Source organism: Larus michahellis, chromosome 1, assembly GCF_964199755.1.
Source record: "Larus michahellis chromosome 1, bLarMic1.1, whole genome shotgun sequence".
Lineage (NCBI taxonomy): Eukaryota > Metazoa > Chordata > Aves > Charadriiformes > Laridae > Larus > Larus michahellis.
Genome location: NC_133896.1, coordinates 203665820 through 203685515, shown reverse-complemented (window position 1 = coordinate 203685515; position 19696 = coordinate 203665820). Strand labels below are relative to the sequence as shown.

Sequence of the window (19696 nt, the reverse complement as noted above, 5' to 3'; positions counted from 1 at the left end):
TTCCAGTGCTCTGCCACCCTCAAAGTAAAGACGTTTTTCCTCATGTTGAGATGGAATTTCCTGTGTTCCAGTTTGTGCCCGTTGCCCCTTGTCCTGTTGTTGGGCACCACTGAAGAGTCTCAACATTCCCACCACAACCTTCCCCTCTCCTTCAAGAAAATATACCAGTTTAAGTTATATAGTATGATGTTATCTCTTTCTTTGATCTTACTCTGATGCAACAAAAACACACTCCTAAAATCATAAGGCATCAGGAATAATAATAATAGCTACCTCAAGCACATCAGAAGTAAACAACATTTCCTCCTTTTCCCCATTTATTTCCACTCCTGTTTGAATGAATCATTTCAGAGTAAATGCTCCATTTCTTTCTCATTCACTCAGCACTCTCCCGTCTTGGTGTTGGTGTGGCAGGGTGAAGGGGATCTACATAACCATCTAATCAAGACTTGTAGAGCAATGTTTACATTGCAGAGAGCCAAATTAAGTCTACATGTTCAATGTAACCTGCTCAGGAAATCTCAAAATTTCCTATTGCACATACTGATAATTTGAGCCATTCAGCGTGAATGCTCACCTCCTGTTAAAACCTCCGATGGCATTGCTGTCCCTTTGTTGATGCCTGGGTTTTAGCAGCTGATCTTCTGTCACAAGAAATAGTAATGAAGAACTGGGAATTTCTCGGTGGTCCTGCCTGGCTTGGTGGTCCTGCTCACTGGTCCTGCACTTCCCTGGTGCTGTGCTTCTTAGTCTACCTGGAGCCAAGGAGCCCAGTCCCTCACAGGCCAGGCCTCCCAGAGGGACATTTGGGATGTAGTGACTGGTCCTGAGTGCCACCGCCACCACGGGGGCCTAGGCAGCACTGAGGCCTCACCTTGACCTGAGCCGTGACAAGAATTCCCTCACAGACCCAACCGGGGAGGACATGTCGGGCTCCACGGGACCACCTTCCCGGGAAAACTAGGGCTAGGGCTTGGATTTAGGAACTAGAGAGCTTTCACCAGCCTGCGGTGCAGCCTGAGGCAGCAGGAGGGAAGCTGACGGGAAGACGGCGGCAGCTCGTCAGCCGTGCGGCGCCCTGTGCCTTTTCCGTACGGACCTGCCCCCTCCCTCAGCGCATGGCTGCGCACTTTGCGTAACCCCGCGCGCAGTCACCCTCTCACCGCCGCCAAAAGGGGGTGGGAAGCGCGCTGCGTAGACGGCTGCGAGAATCGCCGCGACTCGCGCCGGAGGCGTAAGCGGTGGGACTTTGCCCTGGTGCCGGCGCGGAGGCCGCGCACTCCCGTCCTGCCGCCGCTATGGCTGCCCCGGCGCCGGCCCGGCTTCTCCGGGCCGCCGCCACTTCCTCCCGCCGCTGGCTCTTCTCCGCCTCACCGGCAGCCGGGACGAGGCCGGGCTGCGGCAGCCCCCCCGCCGCTGCCCTGAGGGCAACCCGACTGTTCAGCCTCTCTGCCCGGGCGGCGCTCAGGTAAGAAGCTTGGAGCCGTGAGCCGCCGGGCGGGCTCCTCACGTCGGCGGCCGCCTTCCCGCCGCGGCAGCGCCGGGACGAGCTGGGCCGCAGCCTGGGCCTCGGCGCTGAGGGCACCCGGGGCCAACGGCCGCCTGTGGCACGGCCAGGCCGGGACAGCGCTGCGTGACCTTCCCGCTGCCGCTCGGTTCCCGGCTGTGCCCCGTCCCGCTCGGGGCAGGTCCCGGCCGTCTCCTCGGCCCCTGAGGGCCGCGGTGCGCCCCGGCTCTGGCCGTCCCGCTTCCGGCTGCCGTGGCAGTGAAGTGCTCGGCCGGGGGACCGTCCATCCGCCTCCCCCCGCGGTGTTGGTGGGGCGAGCGGTGGCCCGCAGGCCTGTGCCGGGGGCTGTGGGTCGGCCCAGGGTAGGCACCGCACCGACCCACCGGACTGGTTAAACCCTAGGGCCTGCGTGATCTGGGGCCCCGTTGGAGAGCTGATAATGTTATGAAAAGTTAGACTAGGGTTCCTAATGTTCAGACGAGTTTTGTGAAAGGTTGAGACCTTATCAATGTTGCATTTTCACGCAATGCAGCGCTTGCTTTTTTTTTTTTTTAAACTTTTTTGGTGAAAGTCTGTCTAGGCTTGTGGTAGAAGTACAGCACGTATCAGAGAGAGCCCAATACTGAAGGTCTCTTCTGCCTTTGGTATAGTTTTTCCTAACTGAAGAGCACTTGTGCATCCGAATGTGCAGAACCCCTCCTCTCCTCACCAGTGTGCATGAGTAGGCCTTTAAAAATGCATTATGTCTGTAGACGTTTAATATTCCACAGCCCACAACTATAGATTTTGCAACAGCGCATGTAGTCAAAGACTGTGTTTATGCATGGCCTTCTGGATTGCAGCTTGTATGCTTGAAGATAGGTCAGAGCCTACAGTTGACTTCCAGTATTTAAAATACAGAAGTTTTAAAAGCCTAATTTACTTGGTTGCCAGAGAAGTTTCTTTGACTTGGAACAAGACCTGCAGTCATCTGCCCAACATCAGGGGTGTTGCCTGGCCTGTTTCCACAGGGTTAGTGCCCTTGCCATCAACCCTGTTTCAATAGTTTGCTTTTAAACTTTCCTTTAGAGGTTCTTTTACAGCAGGTAGTTTTAATATGGAGAGACAAACTAACTTTTTAGTCAAGGATTCCCATATGAAATAGGTAAGTTGCTAGTTTAGATCTTTTCTCTGAGTGACCCTGCTGACTGTCTTAAAAATAAGTACCCACTGAGTGGGTGCCCTGACCATCGGTTATTTTGAGGTTCCTGAATAGCAGTTTTTAATTCAAAAAGTCAAAAGATCTTTGTAAAGTATTGTCAATTTTTAAAAAGTTATTAAAATTACTGAACAGGGTAAAAACGTGAGGAAAAAGAATACTGAAAAGGGAAAACACTTCCTTACCTAGTAGTAATGTAAGACCTGTAATCCCGCAGGTATTTCACAAACAGACTGAACACAGATTGGAATTTATTCACATTCATTGTGCAAGCATACCAGCAAAAAAGCTCACAAACAAGTACTTCAAATGTATTGTTTATATACTCCACATGATAACCTGGCTGAGTGAGTTGGGAGAAAAAGAAAATCCTTGTGTCTTTCATATATTAGTGTTTTCTCCATTTATGTGCAAGTTGTTTTCTAGACACCATGCTATTTGAGACACCATTCCTAAACTTTATATAATCAGTGTTAGTCCAGTAAAAAGATACATCATTGTTTGTAATAGTAAAATAAGCTGTATTTGTGTCTAGGGGATGAAGAGCTAGCTATCTAAACCAGCTGACATGATTCTTGTGAGTAGAGGTTCTCACAGGTTGTGATGAAGGTGTTGTTTTCATTTCCATTTCATTCTTTCTCTTGCTCCATTTTTATCCATTATCCTCCCTTTTCATTTGGTGGTGAACAGTGGTTATATCAGAATTCTTTTAAAGCCATTTAGGTAGCTGTACAATATTTTTGGTGCACGACATAATTACTGTATGTTTTAAAGATTAGTTCAGATTTATAACTTCTGGATTTTAATTGAGGCCTGTATAGTAGTTTTGTTCATGGAGCTTTTCAAGTAGGGCTGTTAGATGTACCATTTAATAAAAGAATTGGAAATAGAGTTGGTCTCACCACGTGCAACACCAGGCTACAAAACATCTTTATGTTTTGTTTTGAGGAATGCAAGAGGTGATTCTTAACTTGAAAGTATTAGCTGAAGATTCAAAAGGATGCTTCTTTTAAGGGGGAAGAGGTAGCTGTCAGGATTGTTGCAGTACTTACCCTTTTTTGCGTAGGAGGGACAATGAACAGCGTTTACATTTCTCTGGCGCTCTTCTGTGCGTTTGCAGTCTGCTTAATTTAGGGTGTCCTAGAGAAGCTTGATAAAAAAGCTGATAGTACTCTGGCAACCATATGAAGAAATTAATTGTATTTTACATCTGGTAGAAAGGGTTCATCTGGGCATGAATTGCGATATTTATGCTTTATGCAGATTACACAAAATGTGCACTGTTCTTCCTGATAATCCTGAGGCTATTTATGCTTGCATTGACCTGGCATGCGTTTCATGTTAATTGCCTGTGACTAGTTCACAGTATGGTGGTGTTTATTTCTTTTTTTTCTTCATGCAAACAATGTCTGAGTACACAAAAGCTACCTTACTTGAAATTTATAAAACCTAAACATTGTTTCGTGCAGGTGTAATTGTCATTATTTTTTTAATGGTATCTCCCAGTCATTGAAAAGATCTGGGCAGTATGTGTTTTGAATGTCTGACTAGAATGATTCTTATGTACCCATGCTTCTGAAAGTATCTTAACCACTCAGGCTCATGCACAATAAAGCCTCAGTGATTTTTTTTTTTTTTAATTAAATATTTTGGCTATGTGAAGAGTAGTTAAGATGGCAATAGCAGAAAAACAGATCCTACTGGAAGACTTAAGAAGGCTACATCTAATGTTATTACAAATAAATAAATTTTAGTTTCAGTTATCAACCAGGGTCGATTAGGTCCCATATAAAAGATTAATCACTGTAGCAATCTTTAACAAAAATCAGTGACCTAGTGGTGGTGCTTTGTTTTGTCCCCTTTCTGCATGCCATGCTGGTTAGGCAGCACAGCCACAGTGCGGTTCCACAACTGGCTGAAGCTACTGTAAGGTTGTTATTACTGAAAAGGGGATCCAACTCCTGTTTCCTCATTTTTGTTGTGGGCAGTGTCACTTGCAACAGTTTTGCCAATTCAGCTGGGACTACTTTGGTTTTTATGGTTGATTTTCATCCAGATTAGCAAAATGAGTTGGCTTGTGGTAATACTGGTGTAAGGATGAGACGATGGCAGGGCAATTTGGAGTGGGGATCACCCAAAGCCACACTTTTACATTAGAAAGAGATTGTTTGAAGCTGATCATTAAGCTTAGATTGTGTTATTGCATCATAAAGTTGCAGTTAATTACATCAGTTTAAAACAATTGTGTAATGGGCCAATCTGACTGTGTACCGGTTCTGACATTCACATGGCCATTGACCTGTGAAGATTGAGTTCCAGCTGGTTTTGTTTCCAGACCTAGTTTACTGCATGTGTGAGTGCTGGAGATAGAAGGAACAAAGAAGGGAGGGCAGGACCGTTCTTCTCATGACAGATTAAAGTATAATCACAGGTGCAGACAGTTGCAGGTGTGTTTTGAAAACTGGGAGGGAGTTGACTTGTCTTTCACAAGGGTTTCAGTGATCCAATGGATGGCCAAACAGCTTGCTGTTTGGTCCACATAACTTTTGATCACCTCATCCTATAATAGAGTGAAGGGTATGTTTTGGATATGGAACAATATTTAGTACTTGCCATGTCTGTACCTTGGGCAGAGTATGCCCGTAAATGCAAGTACATCTTGCATTGTGTCTCCTGTCAGGGTTGCATCTGTCATGTTGACAGAAATATTTCAGTAAATGAGAGTGCATTTTGCTGAGCTCCAGAAGGGCTTTTTGAAGCAGTTTGAAATGACAGTGTCGGTGGTTTACTTTGGCTGTCAGAATATGAACCTATACCTTTCCAGACACAATCTAAACCCATCAGTCTTAAAATACTAGTGAAGGTGATGAATTTTGTACTATTATATCTAAGAAGTGGGTTCTTGTTTCCTTGGTTGTGCTGTGGGAGGTGTTAGCACAGCAGAGGAGCAAAAAGGAGAGTGGAGCGCTAAGTTAAACCCCCACAGAATGGTTTGCTGGAGGTGATCCTTTGATATCACAGGTGACTGCAGCATTAATTACATTTTGTAAAGATATATCTTTAAGATTGTTGGATCTTATTATCGTGCATGCTTCAGTTGCATTCTGCAGGTCAGCAAGGTCAGCCCTTCATTATCGATTATAATTTTGGAATCAATTTATAGTTAATAACAGCTTGTGGCTGCCTTCTGGAGAATGGACTGAGGGATGGTATGACAAGAATTGAACATGACATCATAATGAATCACAGTGTGTACTGCGGCTGACTGAGCTTACAGTTGTGGCAAGTATATTAAGTCTAGAACAACAAACATTTGTTGTTTTTCAAAACAAGCTAGGACTCAGATTGCTAAAAACACATTTTCTTTTACAGCCAGTTCCAAAAATAACCTGTTTACTGATCTTTCAGTATAGCCACTTCCAAATTTTTGCTTCAATATTCATCTCTACAGATTAGAGTTTTACAGGGGGTGACTTGATTTCTCTAGCTTGTATGTTTTCCATATGATAGATCACTCAAGGCCCACAGTTACTAAAAAGATTAAAGGTAATATTAAAAATGCTGCTGTTAAATGTGGATTTCACGTTGAAACATAGAATTTTTGCATTGGATTTCAGTTGTTCTATTTGTATCTCTCATCTCTTGGCAGGTTTCTTCACTGTCCATCCAACGAGTTTTTCTTGTTTTGATCACTTACCATAGGAAAGAAAATAGTTTGTTTAAAAACAAACAAACAAACTGCTTTATTTGTTAGTATTTTAAAAGCTTTCCTTTAATTTGCATGTGAAATGACATAATACGGAACACAAAACCCCTCTATTATTTTCCATATTAAAAGCTTTAGTCTCAAGACATTGTTATGCAGACTGCAAGAGAATTTTTTCTTAAATATAATTGTCTGAAAAGCAAAGTGGGAAAATACAAAGCCTTCTTTCTTTGAAACCAATGTCAAAACTTTGAACTTCACTGGAATTATTATTTACAAGGTGAAATCCTAACAGAATCTGTGCTTGAAAAAAGCAGAATGCTTTTGGAGAATTTCTATTTTTGGGAGGAGAGGAGAACTAAATTTTGGAACTAATAAAATGAAATGCCTTGAATGCTAAGCAGAAATGGGGAAATTTAAAATTTGTCCTAAATGATAATGACAAGAACAATTAAAATTTCATAAATCCAAAGCAAGAGTCCGCAGAAAGGTGCGAAGAGAAGTATTTAAAATAAGCTCTTTTATTTGATAAAAATACAAATATTACGCCTAAAATTAAAATAGGTCTAACTCTCTTCAGTGAAAGGCAAAACATCAGGATCCTGTATCTTTTGTCTAGGGTTAAAATGCAAACCCAAGTCTTCTTATTTTTTCATGTCTCTCTGTTCAGTGTACAGCAGTAAATGCCTGTACGTGTTACAGTTTCTAAAAGCCAGTAAATTAGGTTTCTGTATTCTTAGAGTTGATAGTGGTTACTGGTTTAGTAGTATTCAATCAGTTTTAAAGATGTAAAAAATCCTAGAATTTTTTCTTTGATTCCATTATATACTTTTCTTTTTCAGCTCAGAAGATAAAATAACTGTTCATTTCATAAATCGTGATGGTGACAAACTAACAGCCAAAGGAAAACCTGGGGATTCACTGCTGGATGTTGTTGTTGATAATAATCTAGACATAGATGGTTTTGGTAAGTAGATTCACTGAGTTCTGTATTCAATGTCTAGAAATGATATTCTATTGACACTTTATTCGTAAATATTTATAGAATCATAGAATCATTTTTGTTGGAAAAGACCCTTAATATCATTGAGTCTCATCATAAATAAGTATTGATTTATAATTTATTTATAAAACCTAGCTGTACTTTATTTGAATTTTCTCCCCATTTTTTCCTGCAGGTGCATAGAATAATTTGGGTGAGGTTCCAGAAAAATATTTGATTTGACTGTTAAAGGAGGAGGGGAATGTGGACAGAGTGCTGTCAAGGTGGAATCTGAAAGATGCCACCTCCAGACTCTTCCAAGCCAAAAGGTTCTGGAGACAACACAAAACTGGTGTACTTGTAACAGTGTCTGGTTAATTCTCTTTTGCCATACGGTCTCAATTTATTATCACTTTTTGTAGCACAAATTGCTGTAACATTTGAGTGCTAAGTGAAAGAAATAAACAAATCCATGTCAGTTAGCAGGGAGGAGGAAAATGTTTAATTCTTATTAAAGGGTTGGGGCAAAGGAAGCCAATGCCCTAGTGAAATTCTAACTTTGTCGAAGTTATGACACCTTCCTATTCCTTCAAACTTTTGAACTTTCCATAGTAGGTTCCATTGAAGTTGTAGGATTCTGCCCCTGCAAAGCAGTAGTATTTGGTAATGGCGGTTAAATACCTCAGGACAGATATTTACATTAACATGAGCTTAAGAATTAATAGTACAAACTGAAGCAGGAAGCAGAAGTACAGTTTGTATGGATGAATGCATAACATAGAGCAATGGGAGAAAAAAGAAAAGTACGCTAGTGTAGCACAGTTTGAAATCTGAGGCGTATTTTATTTAAATGCAAATAAATTTCACTGCTGGTAATAAAATCTTTGGTAAGATTTTTAAATCTCAGGCTTATGTCTGAGGCATCTCTTATGTCTAGAGTTGCATACGTTTGGGGAAGTAGAATATTCTCTTAAAAATCTGTGATGCATTGGGATAACTAGCTTTGTATCACATATTAATGTGATATATAGGCTTATGGCTAGTCTGCTTGTATTCTACAGTAAATATTACTCAGCTTGTGTAAATATCAGCTATGTTAAAGCATTGTGTTAAAGTGGGGGGAAAAAATGCTCTCAAATTGAAGCCAAACTAAAAATTGGAGATGCTGTAATGATCTTCAATTATAACATATGCTGGCCTATTTCAATAATAATTTTCTAATGAAACATCATACTAGGTCAGAGAAATAATGTAGTGTAAATAATGTAAAAACGTTATGTTCTCCGTTTAGAAAAACGTAATGAGGGGGAAAAATGGAATATCTAGATCTTGCCTACATCTGTCGCTAGAGGGCGTCCCATGTGCAGTAATAGAAATACCTTTGTGCAAAGATTTACAAAACTGTTGAATGATTCCGCTGCACTCAATTTGTTTGCTACTGCCAGCTTTACGGTTGCAGAGAGACCTTCCACTGTTCAAATAGACTGGTCAGTGGGTTTTGTGTTATTTGCTTGTGGGGGTTTCTTTCTGCTTCTCCCCCAACGTTAAAACACTTAAGCTACTGGTACGACAGTTTTACATTATTTGGCACTTTATTTAAACTCTACTTTTTCACGTGCATTTGTACGTACTTGAAGGTGTGCCATGCTCACCTTGAGTATGTGCTTCTGATACTGTTACTGAATGTAGCAGCACGGTGTTTTCTGTATGGGTCTTGTGGTCTCATGATGAATCACACCGTTTTCATAGTAGTGGTTATAGGGGCAGCCTTGCTTCCTTTTGTTTCCATACGAGTACAAAGGTGATGTGGTCACAATACTCTTGGTTTTGCTTTCCCTGGAAATAAGTAAACAAATGGAACTCAGCTACTGTCTTACCTTCTTCTCTCTTACCAATTTAAATCAGAGGTAGGGGTTTGTGTGCCCCAACCCCAATCTCCACACAAGTATGAAGAGTTCTGCTTTCTCCTCCTCTTGAAGTTGCATGCTTCGCTTTCAACAGAGTGGAGAACTCTGTGTCAGCCCTATACAGTGACAGACAAATTTGGTAGTATTAAAACTTTTACTGTGCTGTGACCTAGTTGCTCCAGCAGGTAGGTGTAGTTGATGCTGGTTCTGTTCAACCCTAGCAAATTATTAAATCCTTGGCTCGGTCTGGATTGCCTAGTGATATGCGTAGGCCTCTTCAGCAGAGAACTCTAGCCTGACCTTTGCTGTGAGTTAAAGTTTTATTGAGTCAGAAGAAATATCAAGTATAAAATCCCACCTTCCTGTACTTCTGAGGAATTTTTTTGCATAGCAGGTGTCTTCCGTTGAACTGCTTGAGGAAACCTTTTCAAAGCCATGGGAAAGAGAGGGATAGAAGGATCAACCTTGGAAATAAATTAAGTAGTGTTGATTGACAGCACTGTCTGCTTTTGCATTCTTATAGTAGAAAGCGTTTCTCTCTTTAAATGGTAGAAAGGGAATTAGTTGAGTATTTTCACTAACTACAGCGTTCAAGTAAATCTTAATGTTGTAGGAACTGTAGAAATACTATTGACAGTTGTATGCAGAGTAGATACGTGAATGTGGGAATATATGAAACATTAATTTTACTAATCAACAGAGATACTTGTACAAGACAAACACTTGTTTATGAAGGATTTCTTCTGAAGTTCTGATGTAATTTGAAACTTGGATTTTCTGTTCACCTTGATTTTTATTTTTCTTTAGGTGCATGTGAAGGAACACTAGCCTGTTCGACTTGTCACTTAATCTTTGAAGACCACATATTTGAGAAACTAGATGCAATTACTGATGAAGAGATGGACATGCTGGACCTGGCATATGGCCTCACAGAAACGTAAGGCAACATAACACTTCACTATGTCAAAGAATGGAAAGAAGGATTTGCAGTTGGGGCAGTCCAGTATTCTTAGAATGCCTAAATCAGCTTTTAATGAATAGCTGGATTCTGTTATGCAAATGAGGCTGCCGAGTTTAAATATTGTTTATCTGAATTCATATTAAAAAGATGTCAGTACTGTTTTTTGTAACTGGAGAGTGGCAGTTGCCAGTACTTGCTCTTCAGGGGTATCTGATGCAGAAGTGTCAGATACTGACAAAAATCCAGTTCTTTCAACAAAAACTTTGTCGCTGCTCTTGTGTGTGAATTTTCTTGTTTTTGTTTCCCTTCCCTTCTGTTTTCTGTCTCCATTAGTCTGTAGCTAGTTAATGTATTGTGTGACTCTGTTTACAGTAGTATTTTAGTTTTGGCCAGATCTTCTTTTCACAGAATCACAGAAGGGTTGAGGTTGCAGGGGACCTCTTGAGGTCATCTGGTCCAACCGCTTGCTCAAGCAGGGCCACCTAGAGCCGATTCCCAGGACCATGTCCAGATGGCTTTTGAATATCTCCAAGGATGGAGACTCCACAACCTCTCTGGTATTTATGTTCATTGATAAGATCATCTCCCTGAGCCTTCTTTAGGATAAACAGTGTCCCACATGGTAGCATCCCCAACTTGTCATGCCTTGACTCATGTCAGAGTGCTCTTGGTATGCACAAGCCAGATTCCCTTTAGCATGAAGCTAGTCCCAAAGTGTGCTGTAATTGCTAATGGATATTTGAACGCATAGGATTAGACTAGCAGTAGTCTACAGTAACCCTCTGTTCTACATCTTCCCCACCATCACACGCCTCGTAATTAGGGTATCACATCCTCATCACAGCCCCATTCCTAGTGGGCTGCACTAGTTGCTGGTGTACACATAGCCTTGTATCATAGAGCATACCCACATGAACAGTAGGCAGCTGTGCCTTACAGGGGGTTTGTAAGTCCTTCGCTTCATGCTTCAATAGAACTGCTTGTTGAAGTTTTTGAGAATCTTTCCAGTGATGTCAGAGGGCTTTATACCTGGCCTGTATAACATAGGGTTTTTTATGTCTCTGCAGAGAAGTACTCTGAATTAACTCATTTTATCTCCTTACACCAGTAATGTTACTACATGAGAGTACATTTTTTCTCACTTCAGCCAAATCTTAACTTTTCTGGGAGGTTGTGAAGGCAAAGAAGTCAAGCTGTGAGAAACTTGTTTCAGCTTCTTCTGGTTTATTCTTTTTCTTGTCTCCCTGAAATCATTGTAAAGCCTATTAAGTGTGAATTTACTTTACTCTTACCATCTGCCATAATTCTCCTAAGAGTAACTTTTATGTTCTGGGCCAAACCGATTCCTAAATAGCTCTGGAGGCCAGTGATCTAATAGAAAATGTTTTTCTTTGTCTATCTTCTTAGTTAAAGGTTTAAAGCAAGGAGTTTTTACTGAAGAACTGAAAAATAGTAGGAAGCCAGACCTCTGTTTAAATACTTTTATTATTTTCTCTCCAAGTTTTTCAGACCCAATTAAGTTTTAGACCCTCTGAAGACCAATGCTTGTTATATCTATCAGGTTTTTCTAACATCATGTGTTCTTCCTATGGCCAAGCATCTCTCGTGTGTGAGAGGGTGACTTTTATGGAAGACAGAGCTTTGAGTGACTGATACTTGCTATAGGTTATCTGAACTCCTGTGCTGATACAAACTTGTGTAATGGAGATGCACTACTGGATAAAAGCTTTTTCTTGTCAGTGGCTCTCTGGACCTGGGAAGGTTTCAACCAGCAGCTACCATGAAATCTAATGTTTTTTAAAATAAGGGACTGATTAGAAAAGCTAAAACCAAAATTGCAGAATGGTAGAGGTTATTAAAATTAGTAAGATAGGGGGGATGCAAACCCTTGCAAGTTAAATGTTTAAAAAGAATATTGAAGGAAAAAAATAAGCTGAGAAACAGCTTGCTTAAAAGTAGAAAAATATTTTTGTTTCTAACTTATCAGAAGGAGGAACTTGTCTGCATGAAGAGCCAATTGGTGATGTAGAAGGTGCACTTAAAATATAAAAAGATAACATAAAAGCAAAGTTTCTCTTGCATTGTTGTCTCTAGAGAAGTTACAGGATGTCCATACACCAGAAGGTTTTTTTGCAGAGCACTTCCTGGAGTATCTCAAACCGCAGATAAGTAAAATGAGTAGTAACAAATGGTAATGACTAGGTAGTGTTCACCCAGGAGTTCCACAGGAATTCAAAATGACACTTCTGAACTACGTTCTGTAAGGCTTAATTAGCTGGTTTAAAACTGTTTCCACATCAAAGGAATGGAAGGTAGCAACCCAACTTTTAAAACGAATTCATTGGAACTGGAGAACAGCGAGTCTGATTCCATACTGGACACATTAATCATATGTCTATGGGCTGGTAAGGAAAGAATTCAACAGAGCTTTTGTAGAAGGAAGTAACAGATATGGAAACTACAAATGAGTCACTGAGCATGAAGAAAGATCTTATAGTTCACGTGGCTTGCTTTGGTCCAGAAATTCTTTACTAATTTTTGAATTGCAATGGGTTAAGAGCAAACTTTCTGAAAAGGATAAGTAATTGGTTATGTTACGTAGTGTGGTAAAATCAAAAACTGTCAGTGAAGACATGCACAAGAATCTTGTGCCACTGAGTGACAGGAAACAAAATTTGGTGTTAAAAGGTACAGGTAAATGCACATGGAGAGGTGGGTAGAACAGTGGCAACTTTGCGTACTTGAAATAGGCCTTGAGCTAGGTAGTGTCTTTCCAGGAATTAAGGTTTGGTGGTTTAAAAGGTAAATGAAACATTGGCAATATTAGGTAGAAACAGGGAACAAGTAAGAAAACAGCAAATCCCAAAAATGGGGGTTCACCATATCTTTTTACTTGGGCAACTCTGACTTCCTGGTTTGGGGTTTGTTTTTCTGTTGTGTGTGTTTGTTTTGTTTTGTTTTTTTAATTAGTAGAATGAAAGGAAATGAAGGGAAGGCCTTTAGAAGCGGTTAAAGGGGGAAAGCTTTCACTCAGGGTTGAATAAATCATCTTTTGCTGGGGGGGGCAAGCTTCTTCAGCTTTAAGGAGCGGCAGAGTCTGGTTAAATATCTATAAAATTGTAAATGCTGTGGAAGAACTTGAATAGGAGATGGTAGTTTGTTTCTCACAGTGTTATTTAGTGCTGTTTAGTTTTTTGTACTGCTGTGTAGCAGGCTCAAAACAAAGGGCATTATTTCACATGAAGTGACACCATTGCCACACTGCAGAGTACGTATGCAATTAGTGTTGGTCTTTAGTGAAAACCAGGCACTTCAGCAAAATTAAGCCTTATAGGCAATGCTGCATATAAATATCAGAAATCACATCTGCCTAATAGTTCTCATTTCTAAAGCCATTCTTATGGATGCATATTCATGAGATTAAGTCTTCTGGTAATATATGTATTTATACATCCATTCCAGTAATTTGAAGTTGATGTATACAGTCATTTACATAGAACTATTATTTTCCTGTGTAGTACTGAATTGGGAGCTTTAACAACCGTTGGTCACTGTATGCTTGAAAGAGTTCTGTATAGATACTAATGTAGTACCATTTTTCATAATATCTCAGCCTACGTTCCTATACTGATTAAATTATTATTCAACTGCTGCCACAGAACTGCCCATCTTTGCTGACATTTAAGTATTCTATACTTAAGTACCAAGGCATGGACACTGAATTAAAGATATCCCAGCAACAGAAGTGGCTTATGGTGTCTGCAGAATTTTGTGGTAGTATTAAATCTTTTTGTTTTAATTCCTCATATACAAGATTTTTTCATGCTGAATGATAGGTAGAAAAATGACAGATTGTGTCTACTCAGTTGCCATGAATATTTTCTCCTTCCTGTGTTTCTTGTTTCTTCACTCTTACTTTTCTGGTTTAATGACCCAATCTTGATTTGTTTAATTTCAAAACTTTGGGGTGTCTTCAGACCCTGGCTTTGCTTTCTCTGAGGTTTTCGTTGAAATTCATTGCCTTTATCTCTTCAGAATTGCCAAGTCTCCCTTCGGAGATTAAGTGTCCTTCCTTGCAGTTAATTGAACTATTAGCAAACCATTGACATTGGAAGAGTCACCCTTATTATGTGTTGTCTCCGCAAGTAGGAGGTACTCCGTATACAACTTTCCAAGTACTGAACTCTGTTACTTGGTGTGAATCATGATTATTGCCACTTATATCTTTGCATTGATGCATGCAGTTCACTACTGGTCTTGAATAAGACCACGCACAAGGGTGGCTGTTTCTAGATCATGGTGTGTTTGGGATGACTGAATGTTGGAGGCATAAAGGGGTAAATGTTGTTACATATATGATTGGCTAAAACTAACGACAATGTTGTATTTCTTTACAGATCACGTTTAGGCTGCCAAATCTGCTTGAAGAAATCGATGGATAATATGACTGTTCGAGTACCAGAAGCTGTTGCCGATGCTAGACAATCAGTAGATATGAGTAAAAACTCCTAAAACAAAATATCTTAGGGGTTTTAAAGAAGTTTAATTATTTTTATAACTTATTTTTAAATGTGTAATTAAATATGGAAACTTACATAATTGTGAGTTATTTTATATGACTATCAATATTAGATTAATGCTATTTTAATTTTCTTTATAGAACCTCCTATATTTTTACGCTTAAAATGCAATAATACTTCTTATAACAGATATCGGGTTATAAATGTTAGCAAGTGTATTACAGATTTCATATAACGTTATTCTGCCAAAACCTTTAATGACATTTGAAAACTGGGTCACTTCTACAAGACTTCTCCTTAAAAACCCCTGAGCATTTCTAGGTTTCAAACCTGGATATGTTAGAGAACAAAACTTCTAAGACCGCATGGGGTCTTTTTAAAGTGTTGTCATTAAAGATGGTGTGCTCAGAGCTAATTTGCTTTCTCAGTAGATCTGATACTTCTCAGCAAATAGTGGACTTTCAGGGTAGGGATTTTCCAGATTTTGGAATCTTAATGAGATGTGGCAAACTTTGTCTTGCAAAAATACTGTTAAAACCATGAAATCTAGGGGCTGATACAGAATGTTGGCACCTGCAGCTTAATCGCTGCTGTGCATCTCTGTTGCCCAAATAGAAGACAATAAACTTCAGTTTAATTGTATTTATGTTTGATGACACCACAAATACGGGGATACACATGGCTTAGAAGAGTAAATCCTTGGCGTTGTCTAATGGAAGGGCATATGCACTGGAGGTAACTGTAAATTCTTGCTCCTCTCTGAAGATGTCTTAGTTGGGATTGAAGAGGGCAGTGTTTGTCAACGTTTGTTCTGTCAAGCTTTGTTCTGAAATCTTTATCTCTTACTTCTTCGGTTTTGAGTTTGTTCAGGAGTCAGTCTGATGTTACCTAGGGCATTCAGCTTGAAGAGAATCCTGGATTCACCTTGCTCCCAGGATCATTTCAGTAATGGTTGATGTGAAATGACCAAGTATACTTAATCCATAAAGATGCACTAGGTTCCCCAGAAGGGGTAGGGAGACCCCCGTGGTGGGATAGGGTGTGGACTGATGATGAAGAGCTTTCAGGTGGATCTTGTTTTAGTCTTTCTAAAGTAGACCAAAATAAAATAATGTCTCTAAGACTATTATCTTCTCCATTTTTGTTGCCTAAATAATTAAATGAAATGGCTGTCACTAATACAACAGTTGTTACAGCTATAAGGTTATTTTAATTTTTCGGGCTTATTTTTATGTATATAACCTGTTTATTTACACTTGAATGATCTAATGCATTCATTAATGCCTTATTTGAACTGGTGACAATGGCATCTAGACATCTTGCATTATATCTATAGGAGAGGAAAAACATTTTTTCATTGTCAAATATTGGGATTATTTTGAGCTTCATAAAAGAAAAAAGTCCCTTTTTGTTACAAAAAGAAATATTAACTAGAACTCTTATTGAAAATAGATTAGTTCAGATGCCTTGATTTCCTGAGTAACTATTTCTTTGTTTCATGGTGTTCCCTTTGGACTTTCCACTAGAACAAGGTATGCTTAATGTGGTCTGCTCAGATAATTTAATCATATAGCATTTTCAAAATAAGCTTCCTATCTCACCTAATTCAAAATATGACTCCAGAGTTGACATTTCCTGGCTTTTTGAAAGACACAGAGAGCAAGGTCAGGGAGAAGAGTGGAAAAAAAAATTGGAGAAGTATTCTGAAGCTACTGCTGTCTTCCTCTTCAGCTGCTGTGACTCTAACCATAATTTAGGGATTAACCTCCCATAATCAGGCACTAAGGTAAATCAGTTCTCACTTTGTATTGCCTTTGTCCTGAATTCATTTATATACAGTAATTATTATTAAATCTTGAACTTATATTTTTTAAATGAGACACAGTTCTTTAGCTTCCAAGAGAGGGAACTCAGGTCATAACCAGATGTACTGTGCATTCTTACGTAGGAAAGACATCTGAGGTTTCAGTGTAGCTGTGGGGCTTGGGGGTAGATGTTGGTGTTTGTTGGGTTTGGGGGTTTTCTTGGTTTTGGTTGGGTGGGTTTTTTTGTTTGTTTTGGGTTGGGTTTTTGTTTGTTTGTTTTACTTGCAACACCAGGCACTTCTCCTTGTGGGAATCTTGAAGCGCTTAACACTGTTAAACAAATGTGAAACGGCTCTCCTGTGACAGTCTTCTTTCTAAGCCAAGGTTGTTTCCTCGTGCGTTTCCTGTGACAGCTTCTCATTACAAAGACTTTGACTCTCCCATAGTGTGCCTGTGGAAGGAATTATTTAGCACAGCAAGGCAAAAAGAAAAAAAAAAAGACACTTCAAAGTTCATTTTGAATTCTAGAGGTATCCCATATTGCATGCAAATGGAAATCTCAGAAGGCAAAGGAACTGACATGTAATTCCCAAAATGCACAGCTCAGATCTACTTGTCTCCTTATTGTCAAAATGATTTGCAAATAAATCTTATTTTATACCACTTTCTGACACACCTTGTTTGTATTGATTTTTCTTCCCCTTCTCTCCAAGTCACGAAAGGTGTTTCTGGGTATAAAATGGAACTTAACAGTTAATGATGCACGTCCTAGTGTAAGGATGAATTATTGTGCAATGACACAATTAAAGCATTGAAACTAGTTATGCAAGTATTTGTTTACTTCCTTGTCCAAAGAAAGACTACAGGGAACTCGCTTTCTAAAGGCATTGCCTTTCTTTGTCTAAACACGGAGTGAGTGGGTCTCTTCCGCCTCTCCTCTCAAAAAATGAGGAGGAAATCGGAATGGGCGCTCTCAGTGCCATACTTGGTAGTGTTTGGTGAGATGTCTGAAGGGGAAGGAAGGAGGTGCCTCACGTTCCCAGTGTCACTACATTTTTTCCTGATGGGGGAAGTTTCCATCATCTGTGGTGCAGGCTGTCACTGGAGAGAAGAGAAGGCATGTTCTCCAGGCAGTTTGTTACTTCTCTGTCAGAAAAACTCCTAAATCTGAAGTTCACAGCTTTTGGCTGCAGGGCTCCTTTAAGATTTAAGGCAGATGTGTCAAAACTTACTTCAGCTTGCCTCCAACAGGGATGTGAAAAGGGTGGGTCCAAGAAAGCTGTGGTGAAAGTGGCAGTGCTTCCCCTGCTCACTGCTCCAGGCATGGAGAACATTCCCTACAACCTGACTTCGTTTTGCCCTCGTAGAGGACAATGTGATATACAAAGATTGGGTCGACCAAGAAATTCTCATTCTGTGGGAGGAAAAATAAGTAAATCTGGGAGAAGAAATGCTTAAGCTGAGTCACTGAGGTACCAGATAGTAGAAAACGTTGGGAAGAGGCTGCAGCTGCCGTCGATGACTCAATGACTTTTCAAATGATGTGAAAGGGGACGGGGATTTCCAGCATCACGGGGGGGGAGGCTATTGTCTTTGTAGGTGGCCACGCAGGTCTGTGGGCTGCCTCAGTGCTCTTTCGCTCCCTGTTGGACTGCCAGGAAAGCAACAAGAAGTGCAGTCTGTACATAAAACAACAGGCATTAGAAGTAGTCCTGAGATTTACTTCCTAATCTCCTGGCCACCTCTTCCTTTGTTATGAAGTTAAATGTTTGGGGTTTTTTATGTGAACTGGTGCACATTCAAAAAGATCTTGTTAAAAGTAATTTCTGGCCAGCAGTGATTTAACATTTGCAGCTGAGGCAAACTCTTCCTCTGAAGGCATGGCCCTATTGTGCATGGAGAAGTATCTCTGGGGTCCCCGTCTATGCGAGCAGTGTTCCCTCAGTCCGACCAGCCTGATCGCCCTTGTGCCTAACCCCTTCCACAGCACAATGCGGAAGGCATCATCTGGTGCATCTGCTAGGGATGAGGAAGGATGAAAAGGGTTTGAGACAGACTTGGTACAACCCTCCTTATGTCTGCTCAGGTACAGCAGAGCTTCCACCTTCACATTTCTGGCTCTTTTAGAGCACAGCTGTGCTAGAAAACAGGATACCGTCTGAAGTGCCCCCAGCTGGTGCTGAGCCTGGATGGTCAATCCTTGCAGCGATCCCTAGGAAGGGTTAAATGTGGGGCGTGGGAAGAGCCCGGCTGGGCCGCGGCTTCGAATGGAGCTGGTTGCTGTGGAGCCAGCCCGGGTCTCTATAGCTGTGAAAAAAAACTTAGGTTCAATGTTATAGTGGAAAAGAGCTATTGCTGGATCACGCCAGGCTGCCGCCGCTCCAGGTACCTGTGCCCAGCCGGCGGCGAGGCTGAGCAGGTGGTCCCATGGACAGACAGATGCACAGACATGCATCGTCCACGCCGATCAGTGCAGGCAGAAACTACAGTGCTGGTCACCTGCCCTGGGAGCCCCCGCGGGCTGATGGGCAGCCTCTGCCATTGACCTGGGGCTGGTGGCTCCCCGTGACAGCCTTGGGAGCAGCCCCGCCAGGGACTCGGACGGCTCTGGTGAGGTTGTGGGGGTTCCCCTGCCTGTCGTGGTGCTTCTGCTCCTTCACAGGGATAAGCTGTCAGTCCCATAACCTGACGTCGTTCAATGGTGGGATGGGACATTTATGGTCTCGGTTTCTCCAGCGCTGCAGCAGGCAACAGAGGACACGTTACACATGAGAAGTGATAATGACATGGGACACTGGTGCCGAGTAAGTAACCACTTCCAGATACTCCAGAGAAGTCTGTGGGCACCTGTGGCAGCTGTGCCTGGATTGCAGCTTCGGCTGGGTCAGTTTTCTTCCAGGTGGCAACTGGTGGGCTGAAATCTCTGGGTTTGGAGAAGTCTGTCCTGCCTCACTGAAGGAAATACCAGGCTGTAGATGGTGTTTCTCCTTCAGGCTGTGTTTGATCAAAAATGGCCCTCCTTAATCCAGTTTTGGATCAAACAAAAGAACTTCGATGTTCTTACTCCATCCAAGTGCATCTTGAGCAGGTTTCCGAGGTGGGTTAGTGGC

General features: G+C 41.1%; 1 protein-coding gene across 1 annotated transcript; it reads left to right on the top strand.

Moving 5' to 3' along the window:
- Positions 1–1113: 1113 nt before the first annotated feature.
- FDX1 (ferredoxin 1) lies at positions 1114–17249 on the top strand. Its single transcript, XM_074569789.1, has 4 exons — positions 1114–1468; positions 7254–7378; positions 10108–10237; positions 14659–17249. The coding sequence occupies exons 1-4, from the start codon at positions 1299–1301 to the stop codon at positions 14771–14773; spliced, it is 540 nt and encodes a 179-aa protein (XP_074425890.1). The 5' UTR covers positions 1114–1298; the 3' UTR covers positions 14774–17249.
- The last annotated feature ends 2447 nt before the right edge of the window (positions 17250–19696 follow it).